A 15,776-nucleotide genomic window follows, 5' to 3' on the forward strand; every position below is an offset into this window, starting at 1 on the left:
ATTTCCTTTCCTATCTGTCAAAAATGTAACGTTTTTGCAAGCAGTTTGTGTTATAATGTTTTTGAAACATTTTGTGTTTTTGCAGGGGCTTTCATTTTGCAGTTTTTAAAACATTTTGTGATTTAGACATCTGCTGTCTGTTAAATATTTTGTGGTTTTATCAGTGGTTCCATTTTGACATTTTGTGAACATTTTATTATGCATCTACCAAACTGTATGTTTTTGTCATCTTCTGATCTAAAATCTTTCTCTTTTTTAAAATTATCTTTTTTTAGGCAGTTTGTGTTTTTTCTGTTTTCAAAGTATATTTATGTTTTTGCAGTTTGCTGTCTGTTAAATATTTAGTGTTTTTGTCAGTGATTTTCATTTCACCATCTGTTAAACATTTTGTGTTAGCACATTTTTTGTTTGCCATTTTTAAAACATTTCATGTTTTGCGTCTGTCAAACATTTTCCAAACAGGTTTGAGTTTCTTTAGTTTCATTTTACATTCCGTGTATTTTATATCTCTTGTTTTGACATCTGTTAAACATTTTATTTAACACAGTTTTTTGTTCTAATTCAAATAAAGTATTGATATGGAATAGACATTGCCGGTATTCGTTAATGCGATAAAGGCATTAGCAATTAATCGCAACATGAAAATTTGATACCGGCATATCCCTAATATGGAGTAGATTTCCTGGAGGAATGTGTTTGTATTTGTATTCATGCATTTCAGCATCCTCAAATCTTGTGAAGGCAGTTGGAGCTCAGGGGGATGCTAATGTTGAGCAGATGCAGTGCTCTGCAGTGACAGGTGGAGTGGCTGTGTCACTCTTATCTATTCCACTCATCAATCTTCACCATCTAACCATCAGAGATACACTCTTGTAATACACCTGCTTTAAAATGCACACAGTCAGCTGCATCTGTTGACATGGGCTCCACAGATTGGCACTACTCATTGAGACAACACCCCTGTCGGCAAACAAATTACACATACATGAGAAGTCAAGTAAACACACAATGTCAAAGAGATAGTTCACCCAAAACCTGTATGACTTTTCCTTCTGTGGAACAACAAATAAGAAGATATTTTGAAGATATTTAGTTTTTTTTGGACCCCATTGACTTTCAGTGCATAGGCAAAAACTGTTTTTTTAAAACTGATAAAGAATGACAATTTTAATTTTGCAGTGAACTTTTCTTTGCCACCGCTCCTCATTCCTCAACTGTGGTCATCGTTTTGGCAGCTCGATGAATAGCCAAACTAGCTTGTGATCGGCGTGAGGGGAACTCTACATTGCCTTAGCGTTTTCACTCTTGCTTTTGTGTTTGCTGGCAAGCCAGAGCCGAATCACATTAACACAACAGAGGGAATCAGTCATATTAAGCCATCTCGCTGTCACTTGCTTTAGAAGCTCCGCTCCTCTCTGCTAAGCAAGCGTGTCAAAACATAAGATCCATGTAAAATATGATTTGAATGAGGAGCTTTATTTTGTCTTTTTTCCCCTGCTTGTCATTTATTTTTCTGTGGGCTTGTTTATCTTACTCTTTTTCTGGGTTGTGGTCCCATAGGGCTCAGGCTGAGATATTAAACCACATTTTCAGGTGCCACCACCAGTTATGTTTTGATTTAAAGTCTGTTTGTGTGACGTAATGACCGCAGGCACCACTGAACGCAGATTTGGGTGAGAGGAATGCTGGGTGCCGAAAGGGAAATGATGAAGTCAGGCAAGTTTTTCCCAAACAGTGAGAAAAAACATGACATCATTGTTTTAGTTTGAGCAAACGCAAGTGACAGAGACAACTTCACAGGCAATGCTTAATGTCACCTGATTGAATTCTCAGACGAGATGACAGTGTAACTGCTGCCAAGACCTTAACTATGTAGATTTTCAGCTATTCGGCTGGCTTTATTTGCTTCAGGATCCAAAACCACTGAGTAGAAGCTAAAAAGCATCTGTCAAAGCATGTCTTGAGGGAGAATGTTTATGTAGTACAATTTATCATATATTTAAACTGGCAGCCACAGTATATGAGCTCAGATGGGCATATTTCAGGTGATATGCTTCTCTCATTATAGATGGAGACATTTCAGTATCATAAAGCATCACAGATTTATGCAGTAACTATTTATTCCTTTTGGTGACTTACTATTTTCTATCCATTGGCTTTATTCTCCACTGAGATGTTTACCTCAGAAAAACCCTTTCCGGCTGCATGAATTCTTAAATGGCCCAAATGAGATCAAGATCGCATATGCTCTTAAACCGAGAGGTTGAAGGCTGGGTTTTCTGAGGAGCTGTGCTCAAGTTCATGGCAGGACTGGGGAGTGATTGACAGACCCTCTTTTCTTTCATCTCAGATATCATAGATGCATTTGGGCGTTTCAATGACAACACATCTTTATTCCGAGCCTCTCAGGCACACACCTCCTCCCAATCTAAATATGCTCCTCAAGCTGCAAATTGGCATTCTGGAACAGTTATTTCACTCAGCCAGGAGTGTGCATGGAAAGCCTTTGAAAAGTTTTCCCTCTGCCATTGTAAAGAAAGACACGATTGTTTCAGAAGAAACACGCAATTTCGGGGCCAATGCCTTATGGAGTTGCTGTGTAATGTCACCCATTTTGATTAGGCCAACAGAAGTTTTTAGAGATGTTCTTTTGATAATATTACAAAGGAGGTTTTGTGACACTGTTAACTGCAATTATGATTCAATCACTACTTAAATTCATTTAGAAATTTTGTGTAATCATTGTATAAATATAAATCAATATAGCAGTATACTGTTTCCAAACAGGCATCGTGAACATCGTCTACCATTAGTTGAACAAACAGAAAGTTCGGCCCAAAACTTAGAAACTTTGATTCTGTTCATGAAAAAGATTTGTTTAGATTTTTTTGTTCATTTTCTCTTTCTCTAGGTTACATCATTACACCAGTTGGTGGCAACAGTGAGTGTCATTTGGAATGAATCATTTATACAACTATTTTATTCCAAAACACTGTTTCATTACTGAATGAAATGCCACAGTAGCTACACTTTATATGAAAATCGTGAATCTATGAATAACTAATCTTTGCTCTTTAAACAGGAATAGGAGAACATGTGAAACACAAGTTCGCCCGCCCATCCAGTCCTGATGGTTAATGGTAAACGAACTTGGCTTGCTGTCTTTAATGGAGACTCGAACCCATGGCTCAGCTTGAGCGCCGAGTTCAACCCCCGATTCCATTACTACTTAGAGGGAGAAAAACAGAAACAGAGGAGGAGATAGGGAGGTGGAGGGATGCTGGAAGAATTGATGCTGGGACAGTGCAATGAGAGCAATGATGATTGACAGGACTGGTTGATTAGGCTCCTCCCGAACCTACCTTTGGAACTTAATTTTGTCTGTTTTTCACAAACAAATCCATTTATGGTCAATAAAATCAAGATTCACCCTACAAATGACCTTTTTTCACTATGAACTATGATAGATAAAATATGTTACAAAAAGCAATTGGCTTTAAAGAACATGCACAGATTTGCTTAGAAAATAAACAGAGATTTTGATTTGCTGACTTTAGTTTCCATGTAGGTGATGAAGGGGTGTGTAAGTTCACATTCTTAACGAATTATGTCATTTGTGGTATTTAGGAAACAGAATATGGGGAATTATCAGAAGGCCTGCTGCTCTTGGATATGAAGTTTTTTTTACTATGGAAAGAACCAGTGGGAGGGGTTCAAGAAAACTTCTGTTTGTTTTTTCCTCCATCTTCTACTGTCTTTCCAGCCCTCCCCTTCATTTGAGTTCTTCTGCAGCGTGTTTTTCAAGTGGTGGATAGGGCATTGGCTTGCGGATGGAGAGGAAAAGGGTTAATGATGTTTGCAACAGTTCAGGCTTCCCCTTGAAGTGGGAGACAGTGAAAGGAAGTGTTCAGATTTATGGTTGCAAGATTTGGCCAAGGCAGCTGCTTTCACCGTGGCAGTTGACCAGAAGTAGAGAAAGAGAGCAAGAGAGACTGTGGCTGAGGCTGTGAAGAGTTATAAATCACAATAGGAAAGTGGCATGAGACGTACAGATATATACACATATACAGTAAATGACAACTGTTTTATTGCATAGACTGGTTAAAGTATACACAATTGCTCACTATTAGTTCATGATGTTAGGATTAATCTGGAATTGGGCACTGACATGTACTTAGATGACCAGATTTGTTTTAATTATTATGAGGTAATAATATGTCCTTTGGCAAGAACTGCTTAATACCACAAGTGGACTGTGATAGTCTGGTCTTACGAGAGAATAATTATGTCTGCTTAACCCTGCATAAGTGTATTTTTATGTACATCAAATGTTTATTTTTATATTTTTTCATGTGATTAGTTGCATCACATTTTCAAAAGGTTCACATTTTTAATAGTATTTAGAGTGCAAAGTGTCTCAGACTTGGACTTTTTAGCATTGTAATGACAATGACAATCATCCAAACAAGAATCTGGGGTAAACAAATCAAGGATCATGATTATTTGTAATGAAACACTTCTTGAGAATTCAGAGGGTTTGTTCAGAATCCTTTAATTACATCATCACTCTCCGGATCTGTCGCCCAGGGAAGCCCATTAGCAGCGAGCCCCATAGTGATTCAATGATGTGACCGTTGTGTACTCAAGAGCGCCTCTCTCTGTGGTTTGTGTTTTTCCAGCTGAAGTCCAGCAGTGCTCAGCTATCCCCCAGCTGAGATGAAAATAAATCATTCGGGGAAAACATATGTGTTGCCTGCATCCCCTCTAAACGGTCTTATAGAGTCCCAAAGTATATTTATGCACAGTTCTATGATATTTTGTAGTCTGTCATACACAAAATGCAGTGAAATGTGTGCTATAATTACCCATGTATGATGCAGTTGTAAAAGTTTGCAAAGTTTGAGACACTTTGTACTTTGTTATAGCCATAACTTTCACTTTTGAGGGGGATTATTAGGCTGTAATACAAAAACTAAAATAGAGGACATCACATGGAGATTACCTGTTCTGTCTTCTGTGGAGGAAACGGAACTATAAAAATGTGAGTTGAATGCACCACCATCACCCTACATTGTGTTTGAATATTTATTTACTGTATATTAGTATATACAGTGTATAAAAAGCCCATTTGGAGCACTTAAGTTGACTTAGACTAAGGTTAGCTAACATGCTAATGCTAGTAGTGCCACCAAATTAGAACATTTTTAACATTACTCCTCAATGGAAAATTTTTACTGTTGCTAGCCTTTGAAAATTCATACACCTGACTACTAAATGCAACCAAGAAAAGCATAATTTTGTCTTAAACTGGAGCATTCCCAGCTAACAGGACAAGTTAACAAGTTTCCTTCTTTCTGGGTGAAAACAGCATCTATTCAGGTTGGAGAGTATCTGACTCTGAGGAGAAAATGATTCCCATTTCTTTTGCCTTGGCAATGAACCGAGATGTCAGATATTTATCATGTTGCCAATTTGAATGTAGCCAATATCTGTGTAATGGGATTTAAACCTTGATGTATGCCAGAGTTGTGGTGGATCCCTGCAGTGGAGTCCTCACTTGCTCCAGCAGAGCGATTGTGATGTAATGCCTCAATATTGATAACTGCCCTCAGAGCAGTGGACTCTAATTGCCTATGAAAATATTGAGCTGTAGGGCCGTCATTTAATCTCTTCTCCTCTCAATTCAGCTGCTCTCCATCGTCTTGTCATCTCCGCTGCACGATCACAAGATAAATCCACCGTTTCAAACGGATTCCAGTTTGAATGAAAGCCCCCATCGCTGTCTAAACAGTCTCTTTGCATTCAGTGGTATTAGAGCGATCTGGGTATTTTTTCCGTGTGCAAAATCTTCTAATCTGCTTATTGATTTTCTGACCACACATTAGAAGCTGCATGTGGTTGTCAGTCATTCTGATCTACTTTAATGTGTGATTTAGTCAAATATAAAAATTTGAAATTTGAGATTATCCTCCAGTTTTAAATCTACTACAGTTTACGCCAGACTTCTGTTGCACATTTTTGTTTACTTCATTAGTAACTTTGTATAGAAAAACATTTTTGTGCTGTACATGTGTACACTGACCACAACAAATGAGTATATTTCATACTATATCATTCATACTTAAAAATGTATGAATTACACTGTGTCAGATCAAACATGTTGAGTCAAAGTGCCATCTGCAAACAAACCTAGAGCTAATTTTATATATATATATATATAAATATACAGTACAGACCAAAAGTTTGGAAACATTACTATTTTTAATGTTTTTGAAAGAAGTTTCTTCTGTTCATCAAGCCTGCATTTATTTGATCAAAAGTACAGAAAAAACAATAATATTGTGAAATATTATTACAACTTAAAATAATAGTTTTCTATTTGAATATACTTTAAAAAAATAATTTATTCCTGTGATGCAAAGCTGAATTTTCAGCATCATTACTCCAGCCTTCAGTGTCACATGTAACATCCAGTCTATCACATGATCATTTAGAAATCATTCTAATATTCTGATTTATTATGAGTGTTGGAAACAGTTCTGCTGTCTAATATATTTGATGAATAAAAGGTTAAAAAGAACTGCATTTATTCAAAATAAAATAAAAAAATCTAATAATATATATTCTAATAATATATTTTCTTTACTATCACTTTTTATCAATTTAACACATCCTTGCTGAATAAAAGTATTCATTTTATTTAAAAAAAAAAAGAAAGAAAAAAAAATTACTGACCCCAAATTAATGACCAGTAGTGTATATTGTTATTACAAAATATTTATATTTTTAAAACATAGCTTCTTTTTTTTTTTTTTTTTACTTTCTATTCATCAAAGTATCCTAAAAAAGTATCACATGTTCTGAAAAAATATTAAGCAGCAGAACTCTTTCCAACTTTGATAATGAATCATCATATTAGAATAATTTTTAAAGGATCATTTGATAATAATCCTAAAAATTTAGCTTTGCATCACAGAAATAAATGATAATTTAAAGTATAATAAATTTAAAAACAATTATTTTAAATTGTAATAATATATCACAATATTAAATTTTTTCTGTATTTTTGATCAAATAAATGCAGGCTTGATGAGCAGAAGAAACTTCTTTCAAAAACATTAAAAATAGTAATGTTTCCAAACTTTTGGTCTGTACTGTATATATATGTATATATATATATATAATCCCACTTTTTTAATATTTCATACTCTTAAACAGCAAACGACAAACAAAGAAAGGGACAAAAAAAAGATCTTTTGAGCTTTCAGTTCATTAAAGAATCTTGGAAAATTGCATCACCTTTCTAGAAGCATATCAGCATATAAGAATGATTTCTGAGAAATCATGTGACACTGGAGTAATGATGATGAAAATTCAGCTTTGCCATCACAGAAAAAAAAAAATATTATAAAATATATTATGTTAGAATCCGGTTACTTTAAATTGCAATAAAACTTCACAATATTACGGTTTTAACTGTTTTATTGATCAAATAAATGCAACTTTTCTTAGCATAAAAGATCTTTCAAAAACATTTAAAAATTCTCACTGACCTTTTGAACATATATATATATGTATATTCTGATATCTAATGCAATAACATTCATACATTATTATTATTTTATTAAATTTTTTATTGTCCAGATACTTCTTATGCATGTCAAGTTCCCTGTTCCTTGGCATAAGCCAATGTGAAAAGGAAGTCAGTGTCTTCAGAAAGCACTCTGACCCCTGTATGTGAGGAATTTGACCCATTCTGCTTTGCTGCTGACCACAGAGCATCCCTCAGGCTGAAAAAGAGGAAAAGTCCAGTTATTCACCCTTCTTCTTTCTTATTAAGGCCTCTAGGCTCTTCCTCGACCCATTCTTTGCTAAGGTTTTGTGTATGTCTGCTCACATTGGTTAGCCTCGCCGGTATGTGTGTGTGATCAACCTTGGATTGAATTTCTCGATATCTGGAATCCGTGCAAATCAGTTTCGTTCCAGGTAGAAAAAAGGATTTAGAGTTATAATCCAACATCTCCAGGCTTCATCTTGTCCCTTTTACGTAGGTTGGAAAAAGATTTATATTTCCTTATGAATCTCGTGCTGTGAAGAACCAGGTCCCCATAGTAACGGCAGAAAGGCATCAGTGCAAACAGCCATTATGGATGAGCGTGTTGTAAACGCTGGAGCACAATGAGGACCGAAAGGACCGTGTTCCATTTATCACTATGTTTGAGACCTGAAAGAGAAACTGTCACTATTACCTCGGCGGAGGTCGTCACGGCGATGTCCCCCCAGGGCCTGGACACATTATTCAAATGTGAAGAATCCAATAGAGATGCCCCACTATAAACACTTGCATGTGAAGATGGTGAGAGAGAATTGGTCTTGAAGTGAGAAGCACTGAGAGACCCAAAACACCCTTCGGAGATTTATATGCGGGAAGGTCAGGGGTCAAGCAGCCATTAATCAAGGCCAAAGAAAAGGATTAAATAGCCAGGTCTCGCGGGCAGATGAGAGAGTGGCTGATTGAGGCGTTTAAAAGAGTGTGTTGTGTCTGTCTTAGATTACAGAGTGCGAGCCGTAGGCTAAACATCCATCTGAACCACAGCAGAGTGCTTACACTATAATCAGCAGGCCAGAGGACCTCTACAGTGGTCAGTCATACATCAAACAAAGCCAACATTGAGTGCACAGGGAAAGTTGGTGGTACTGCAATTTAGGAAATCTCTTTAATAATCGATTATTATTACTATTTTTGTGCATTTTCGTATTTACTGTACTTGGCTATATTAAACTACATCGGCCTAACAAAACATTTTTGCACACTTAATCCATACTTTAAAAGTAGCATCTACAGACAAATGATCTTTTCCTTTCTGGTCTATATATACATACATTCATACAGGTGCATCTCAAAAAATGTGAATATCGTGAAAAAGGAAAACAACTTATTTCAAAAAGTGAAACTTTCATATATTCTTGATTCATTACATATGAAGTAAAACTTTAAAAAAAATTAGTTTTAAATTGGATGATGATTAGTTTATAGCTCATGAAAGTCAAAAATTCACAGTTTCTCAAAATATTAGAATATTTACATTTGAGATTCATTAAATAATCCCATATACAGTATGAATTCCGGTTATCTCTTGTTCTTTGAAACCACAATAAGGATAATCTAAGGGGAAGACTGCTGACTTGGCAGTGGTCCAGAAGACGATCATTGACACCCTCCACAAAGAGGGTAAGTCACAGAAGGTCATTACCGAAAGGGGTGGCTGTTCACAGAGTGCTGTATCAAAGCATATTAAATGCAAAGTTGATTGGAAGGAAGAAATTGGGAAGGAAAAGGTACACAAGCAACAGGGATGACAACAAGCTTGAGAATACTGTCAAACAAAGCCATTTCAAACATTTGGGAGAACTTCACAATTGAGTGGACTGAAGCTGGAGTCAGTGCATCAAGAGTCACCATGCTTAGACGTCTTCAGAAAAAGGGCTACCAAGCCACTTCTGAAACAGAAACAACGTCAGAAGCATCTTACCTGCTTGAAGTCCAGTGTGAAGTTTCTGAAGTCAGAGATGATTTGGGGTGCTGTGATGTCTGCTGGTGCTGGTCCTTGTGTTTTATCAAGTCCAAAGTCAATGCCGCTGTCTACCAGGAGATCTTAAAGCACTTTATGCTTCCATCTGCTGACAAGCTTTATGGAAATGCTGATTTTATTTTCCAGCAGGACTTTAGCACCTGCCAACAGTGCCAAAATCACTTCCAAAAGGTTTGCTGACCATGATATTACTGTGCTTGACTGGCCATCCAACATGCCTGTCCTGAATCCCATATGGAATCTATGGGAAATTTTCAAGAGAAAGATGAGAAACAGTCAATTCAACAAAACAAACGAGCCGAAGGCAGCTATTAAAGAAACCTGTGCTTCAATAGTGCCTCAGCAGTGCCACAGGATGATCGCTTCCATGCCACACTTTACTGATGCTGGAATTTGTGCTTAAGAAGCCCCGACCAAGTGTTCAGTGCATAAATGAACATACTTTAATGAACTTGAGCTTTTCTGTTTGGCAAATCCTTTCTTTTTCTTTTTTTTTTTTTTGATTGGTGTTAGGAAATATTTGAATATTTTGAAATACTGGATTTTTGACTTCCATGACCTGTAAACTCTAATCATCAAAATGAATATAAACAATAACAAAAAAACTTATGAAATGTTTTACTTTACATGTAACGAATCTAAAATATAAGAAAGTGTTTGATATTCTCATATATATATATATATATATATATATATATATATATATGAAAACAGTACATTCATGAATGAGGAATTACACAAAAAATGTCACATTTCTTAGACTTATTCATTTTTATTGACAAGTAAGTCAGTTATTTATTAGTGGCAATGTGTGTGTGTACATTTCATTTTTTTTTTATATTTAAATTTAACATTTCCCTCAGTCAGCTGTGTATGTGTATGTGCTCTTTCTTTTAAAACAAATGTCACTTGTTTTGACATTTTGTTATCCATCACAGTGACATTCATACATTTTTAAGCAAAGCTTAAGTGTGCAAACATTTTTTGTGGCTACTGTATGTGTCATCACCAGAGCTGTGTGATGCACGGAGGTGCAGTGTTTTCTTTTTTTTTTCCAGAGGATGTTCTTTCTATTTTGTCTTGTTCAGAGACATGACTGCACACACAATGGGCCAATTTCACATTCACTTACTATGTTCTTACTGATATTTCCAGGACATTGTTGATTATCGTTCTTACATCTATGTAAAATAAGAGTGAAATAATAATTACTTTCACTGGTCAAGCTTGAGATTCCTTGCGCTGTGGTATTATGCAAAAATCATCCTCCTGCTGTGCCTCCATGGGAAACGTTAAAAGCGAGCTGTGGTTCAGATAATAAATATAATTTATGCTGTTGTTCTGCTTCAGATTAATTTAAACAATTGCATGTAGACCACATATGAATTCACATATGCGTCTGTATATGTGTGTGCCATGGCTCGTGGCTTGTGTCATCACCACCGTCATTGATTTATAGGTTCAGCTGGTTTTCAGAAGCGTCCATGGCCCTCGTGTCATAACATACATCAACATAGACACTAACATGCCTCATTTATACAGTACACAGAGTGACCATAACTACAACCACATTGCGCTTTCCTATTATAGATCGAGCTGTGCAGATCGTAAACACTTGTCACAATCTGAGAATCTTGATTGTGTCATTTTGAAGTCCATGGTGAATGTGAAAGTCTGCTCTAAAAAAAAAAAAAAAACTGATCTTGCTATTACTGGTCAGACTACTCAGTGGTGAGACTGTTAGTCTGTGTGACACCCGGAGGGTGTGAAGGGAAAAAACACACACCAGTGTCCCTCATATCCATGCACACTCATCTGAGCCCAGTCACGGCTGCTTTAGGTTTATTGCACAGCATAGACAAACGGCTTTGATCTCTAATGCGCAGTGCGCTGCATTAATTATGAATCATTCCCCCAGCTGAACTGCAGCGAACACCTTCAAACGCTCAGCGAGCAATGCAGGGTTTTCGTAGGCCCCCAGGATGGCTCCGGGACTGCATGTACGTATATATACATTTATCTGCATGAACAAAATAAGAGAGCTTTGCAAAAAAACTTCTGCCATGCCTCCGAAGTATTCTGCTTCTGGATGACCTCCAACATTTCTTCTTAGCCCACGGTTACTCGCACTGCTAGAAATTCTAATATATATCACCAAAAGCTTCTACCATGTGTGCGCTATTCACAACTCAGTGGACACATCCCTGGCAAGCTAAGACAGCAGTGTGAAGTAATGATAAAGCTGCGTGACGGTATCCAATTGACCTGGGTGTAATATTGAAGAAATGACCTAGTTCTCTTTGGGCTAATATGGATCCTGTAGTGGCGCATGCTGTTGTAGAAAACTGGCTGCAAGGCCTGTTCCACAGCAGCAGTCTGATTCGTTTGGAACAGACACATTGATTCGTTTTTTTATAGTTATTGGTATAACATATTGCATGGATTTGAATGACATGGTGATGTTGTGCACGAAGTGTACTTGAAATGCATGGAAACAGAGCAGAATTTGTACAGCATTATTTTATCAATTCATACATCCTCAAGAAAACAAAGGCAGCACAACATGCTTTGAAGGTAAAAAAAAAACATTTTGTATGATATCCATAACCTATTTACATATTATAACAGAGCTTCTAATGTGTCTCCTAGTGTGAACAGCTAAAATAATCGAAGACTACAGATTAAAGAGCAAAGATTTAAATAATAGCCATGGGATAAATGTAAATAATGCAGCTGAAGGATTATCCCTGATAGAAAACATTTGTTGTCATAAATTATCAACATAGCCTACATTAAATCATAAATGTGAAATAAAATCACCTAAAAAGTTTATATTTTTTATCTATCTATCTATCTATCTATCTATCTATCTATCTATCTATCTATCTATCTATCTATCTATCTATCTATCTATTTCTTTAATTTCTTAGTCACTATTAATAATGACAGATTGGTAATTAATTAATCGTAGCATGTTCTCACTTTAGAGGCTCTTTGTTTAACCACATGGGCAGGCAATGCTCTTTTTATTCAAGGAAACGCTGTTACTTTTTCTTCCGAACTCTCATGTCCGTGGGCAGAGCGGCGCAGGAGGGGTTAATGTTCCCCTCACGCGTCGCTGCTAAATGTGCCCGCGTGAGCGTCAGTGGGAGTCCCCTTCACTGGGTCCCTTTGCAGTAGTGTGGACTGGAGAGTTGTAGAGAGAGCCGAGCAGAAGCGTGAACAAACAGAAGTAGTGCCATAAAGTGAACATTTGACACTTGTGCAAAGCTTTTTACTTTTACCGCGTGGATCCGTCTTGTACTGCCATCAGAGAGGGACGCCGACAGCTTACAACGCGCGCGCGTCAGCTGGCATGAGCTAACCCACCAGACATGGAAACCAAACCTTTCTTGTCATTGGGTAAGTTTACCCTCAGACTACTAAAATATGTTTATTTTTCCACTCGAGTTTCTTTGGTATGCAAGATAGAGTTTTATGGTTCACTTTTTAGTCCAGCACGAGGAGAGAAAAACAAAAGAATAATAATTTTAAAAAACCCACGAAGGCTAAAAAGAGACAAAACTGCTTTAGATCGCTCGTTATCGACTCTGGCTAACGTTATATTGGAGGATACGTTCGTGGCGAATGGAGCCTAATGAAATCAAAATCAATGATGTACAGCAGTCAAGTGCACGGCGTGGACCAGGACATTTGTTTTTAAATCAAACTCAAGGTAAACAAAAGTTGGGCGTGCAGAAGCGGTGGCACGCGCTCGGATAATGACACCTCATTCAGCCTCGCGCTTACTCATAAGATGTTTTATTATTGATATGCGGTATCATTTGACATATTGATAGCGCTTTGACTGCTGTGTTGCAGAGTTGGAGCTCTTGCTGTAGTATACGTGCAGGTATTGGATCCAGGCGCATCATTCCTGTCACTTTCCTGGCTGGAACGCAGAGAAATTCAGACGTGTGTGTGGATGTGTGAGGATGTTTTTTCGTATTTGTAAACGCATAGCAACATCGCGCAACGGCCTAAAATTTAGCGCAAAATGAAATGCGTCGGATGTCAGTCTGTAAACCGCTTAATCATGTCATTGGAAAAAAAAACGTTATTAACTACAGCTAATATTTTTGTTTCTCATCTGTAATTTAATCTCTACATGCAGAAATTAAACATTTGATCATTTTCCCTTGTAACGTTGGTGTCAAATGATGCCGCGAGCACCGTTTGTGTACGAGACAACAGTTCAGTTGAGAAGTGAACTTGGACAAACTTTGGCATTTACTGTGAAGTGGCGTTCACTGATGAAAGCGACGCAAACCATTGCAGAGCAATAAGGTTCAATTTGAAATCTACTTATAGCGACTAGATTTAATAATAAAGTAACTTTGTGTTCGAGGAACGGACGCTGCGCGTGTTTCAAAAATGTCCTTTTTTAATCGACGGCTGGCTGAGGCGAAATGTAGGTGTGGTTTCCATATGATGTTATTCCATCATATTAAAGGAGTAGTTCACCAAAAATGAAACGTTTTTATTTACTCATCCAAGCCTGTATGACTTTATGTCGATTTAACACTAAAGCTAAATTTGTGAAGAATATTTCAGGCTGTTCTTTTTAATATAAGTGAATGGCATCTGAGACTGACAGGATTAATTAAGGACAGAAAAGCACCATAAACCAAAGTTTAAATGAATCATATGCTGTTTAAGGTGGTATTTATATGATTCTAATGACTTTTTGTTGTTGTTGTTGTTGTTTTTGGAAAAAAATAGACTAATAGGCAGGGGATTTAGATATATAACTTCACAAAATAATTAATAACCTGGATTTGTCTTATATGTCACAAACATGGCTATTACTCATGCAAGAATGTGGTTGGGTAAATGAACATGTTCTTCAATAAATGATGCACATTACTCTCTTATGCATATGAGCTTACTTGCCATGCATGGAGATAAGTTGAGCAGTCACACATGATTTAGTTCACACACAGAGCCCCGCATACTGTAAGAATAACCAGCATGCTCTGCGCTTTCACTCAGTAATATAGGCAGGACTGGTATTGTGTCTTTAGCTCTTTCATGCGGGAGTCGTGTTACACCTTGACATACATCATCACCCCACCGGTTCACTGAGATGAGAGACAGCAGGAATGCCGGGTTTCCCGAAACCCCCTAATGTTCCCAGAACAGTACTAGAAAAACCACAGAGCTAAGCGACATAATAGACTATTTGTGAAGGTGTGTTTGGGCTTTGCATGTGGCTTGTTATGTTTGGACATCCAAGGCAGATTTAATATGTGGATTTGTTATTATTATATTGATAAAACACTTTATTTTATGGTTTACATGTTCTTACTATTAGAATAACAATAAATTATGGGTAGCACTTTATTTTACAATCCTGTTCCTCGTGTACATACTATGTACTTATTATAGTATTTACAATAACTTTATAATAACTAGGTACTAATCCTGAACCTACCCCTAAACCTAACCCTAGCCCATGTAGTTACCTTGTATTACCAGAACTTTCTTAGATTAATACACTGTAAGTACATGTAAGTACACATATTGTAAAATAAAGTGCAACCAAATTATGCATAATTACATGCAAGAAACCCTTAGCCAAACCCTAATTTCAACCCTAACCGTATCGTAAGTACATGTAGTTAGTTAATATTACTCCGTACTTACATGTATAACTACACTGTAACAAGGACAGCTTAAAATAAAGTGTAACCATTATATATTTTATAGGCATGTATTTTAATAGTAACAGATGAAGGTTTGTTTGCATATAGTTCTTATTGGAGCAGTGTGCTTTATCCTTCATATAATCTGCACTTTAGGATAACATGGTAATTGTTGTAAGTCCTTGTCTTTAAAAAGATTTGGTGAAAATATTTTCATTTGATTAACCATAATAAAACATATGAACCTTTTTTTAAATAATAAAGAATATTTAAGAAAACTTAAAACCCTGAATAATTATTTAAAAAAACATTTTAATATTTAAAAAGTAAATCTCTTTAAATATAATTATGAAAACATTTAGCCATTTTGAATATTAATGTAGTATTGTTTAATAACATTTAACCCTGAATAAAACTGAACAAAAAAAAAATCATCTAAATATTTAAATATATATATTTAGGTAATTTATAAAGAAAAAATTCAAATAACATTTAACCC

At 36.4% G+C, this 15,776-nt stretch overlaps 1 protein-coding gene across 5 annotated transcripts in view; it reads left to right on the top strand.

Moving 5' to 3' along the window:
- Positions 1–15,776, top strand: part of rxraa (retinoid X receptor, alpha a) — a 156,085-nt gene that overhangs the window by 37,566 nt on the left and 102,743 nt on the right. The window contains exon 1 of one of the 5 annotated variants that reach the window (XM_059526198.1): positions 12,756–12,995. The exons of 3 other annotated variants lie outside the window; for them this stretch is intronic. In XM_059526198.1, coding sequence (XP_059382181.1) covers positions 12,968–12,995 — 28 coding nt within the window. In that variant the 5' untranslated portion in view covers positions 12,756–12,967. Of the gene's footprint in view, positions 1–12,755; positions 12,996–15,776 lie in introns of those variants that run through there. One more of the 5 variants, XM_059526195.1, reaches the window with a different exon arrangement.

This window comes from Carassius carassius, chromosome 36 (assembly GCF_963082965.1).
Source record: "Carassius carassius chromosome 36, fCarCar2.1, whole genome shotgun sequence".
NCBI lineage: Eukaryota > Metazoa > Chordata > Actinopteri > Cypriniformes > Cyprinidae > Carassius > Carassius carassius.